The following is a 2,310-nucleotide window of genomic DNA, read 5'->3' as shown; positions in this document are numbered from 1 at the left end:
GAGGCCAAAGCCTCGGGTCTAAGGATGAGTCAGTTTTTTTGTGAAGCAGTTTCTAACTCACATTGGTAAAACCTTAGAACAGTGGCCAGGGGACCAACACAGCGTTTAGTAACTTTCTTCCTTCATTCCTTTCAACTCTCAAGGTCTCTGTCCGTGGTGCTGAAATACCCTTAAGGGGCGCAGGCACGATCGGAGCAAGAGATGGCTTTTTTCCATGGCCACGCCTTCTGAATTTTGATTACTACTACTACTATTACTACCACCACATCATCATCATTTTAAAGCAATATAATCTTTGGCTTGTTGCAATAGGCTACCTGACTGCCTTAGTTCATTGTGTTAATATAGAGTTAATATCTGCAGTTTTTTAACTACCATCGCAAGTTACTGTGTTAGTAAAAGTAACAGTGTTGTACTGAAAGTTTAGCTGTGTTTTTCTTTCAGAGGCTCAGAAGGCAGAAGGTATGTATTTATCTGTAGTCTAGTTCATGTGTATACCAACTTATATAAAGGTCAAGCAAAGGTAACATTTGTTGTTGGGCTGACTGTACTGGGTGAACGACACATAGCTTACATCCCCAGCGCTGAGTCAATTACAATCGATTAATCGTGTGTGTGCTTTAAGTAAATTAAAGACAGTTCACATGAAGCTGAGTGAATAATATTTTATTGCATACAAGTGTAAAGATTAAAAGTGACTCATGGTGTCGCTGTGGGCTGACAGAAAATAGGCACTCACCACTCCACCCACTACTGCTGCATAGATATCAGTTTCAGATTTTTCTGAGAAACGGTTAAATTTCTGATCCTCTTTGATGTGTACACTGCTGTGAAGTGTTGCGTTATTGACTGTTTTTGGACAGATTTTGCTTCGTCACACTGGACAGTATAAGTTGGACAAGTTAAGGGCTCGTTTTGTGTCAGAATGAGAGACAAAGGATTTTCAGCGCTTCGTCCGATCTTCTGCTTCGCTTCCTTTCTTGTAACGCTGCACCTCGTTTATGGAGACCTGAGTTATTCTGTTCCAGAAGAGATGAAACGAGGGTCTATTATTGGAAATATTGCAAAGGATCTCGGTCTTGATTTGAGGACCTTATCTTCCCGAAAGGCCCGTGTTGATTTTGAGGGATCTAGTAAGCGGTACTGTGACATTAATCTGAGTACCGGGGATTTGACAGCATTGGAGAGAATTGACAGAGAAAGTCTTTGTGGCAAGAAACCATCATGCTTGTTAACAGTAGATTTAGTGTTAGAAAATCCTTTGGAGCTTCATCGTGTAAGTCTTCACATTCAAGACGTTAATGACAACTCGCCAAAATTCAGAGAAGATTTGATTGAAATGGAAATTAGGGAGTCTGCTGAGAAGGGCAATCGCTTCTCCATCGAGGAGGCCCATGACGCAGATATAGGTCAAAATGCTGTTCAGAGGTACAGCCTACAAAAAAACGACAACTTTATTCTCGCTGTTGACAGTAACAAGGTTGAACTCGTACTGGAAAATAAACTTGACCGAGAGAAACAAAAAGAGCTGAATTTGCTTCTCACAGCTTTGGATGGTGGGTCTCCTCAGAGATCAGGTACCGTAGTCATACACGTCACTGTGCTGGATGCTAATGATAACGTCCCAGTGTTTAGCCAGACCGTTTATAAAGCCAGTCTGCCTGAAAACTCTCCTCCTGATACCATAGTGATTAAAGTCAGTGCTACTGACGCAGATGAAGGAGTAAATGGAAATGTGACATATCAGTTTGGCCATGTATCTGACAATGATGTAAATGTTTTTTCTATTGATCCTAAAACGGGAGAAATTAAAGTAACTAGTGTGATTGACTTTGAAGAAAGGAATTCTTTTGAAATGAGAGTGCAAGCTAAAGATGGTTTAGGGCTAACATCGTACGCCAAAGTTATAATAGATGTTACTGATATAAATGATAATGCTCCAGTTATATATCTGAAATCATTGTCTAACCCCATACCTGAGAACGTGTCACCTGGTACAGAGGTGGGCATCATTAACGTGCAGGACAGAGACTCTGAGAATAACAGACAGGTTCGCTGCTCCATTCAGCAGAATGTCCCTTTTAAGTTGGTTCCTTCTATTAAAAACTATTATTCTCTGGTGACCACAGGACAACTGGACCGTGAACTAGTGTCTGATTACAACATTACAATCACTGCCACTGACGAGGGCTCTCCACCTCTGTCCTCCTCTAAAACTGTTGAGTTATCTGTAGCTGACATCAACGACAACCCACCTGTGTTTGAGGAACAGTCGTACAGCGCATATGTGACTGAAAATAACAAACCTGG

The 2,310-nt window shown here is 41.3% G+C and overlaps 1 protein-coding gene across 1 annotated transcript in view; it reads left to right on the top strand.

The window, feature by feature from the left end:
• Positions 1-925: 925 nt before the first annotated feature.
• LOC111239270 (protocadherin beta-15-like) overlaps positions 926-2,310 on the top strand; it is a 12,803-nt gene continuing 11,418 nt past the window's right edge. The window contains exon 1 of the mRNA XM_022769107.1: positions 926-2,050. Coding sequence (XP_022624828.1) covers positions 926-2,050 — 1,125 coding nt within the window. The remainder of the gene's footprint in view (positions 2,051-2,310) is intronic.

This window comes from Seriola dumerili, unplaced genomic scaffold (genome assembly GCF_002260705.1).
Source record: "Seriola dumerili isolate Sdu_G_001 unplaced genomic scaffold, Sdu_1.0 BDQW01002192.1, whole genome shotgun sequence".
NCBI classification, from domain to species: Eukaryota; Metazoa; Chordata; class Actinopteri; order Carangiformes; family Carangidae; genus Seriola; species Seriola dumerili.
Note: the sequence above shows the minus strand (reverse complement) of the source record. Positions and strands in the feature narration are given on the sequence as shown.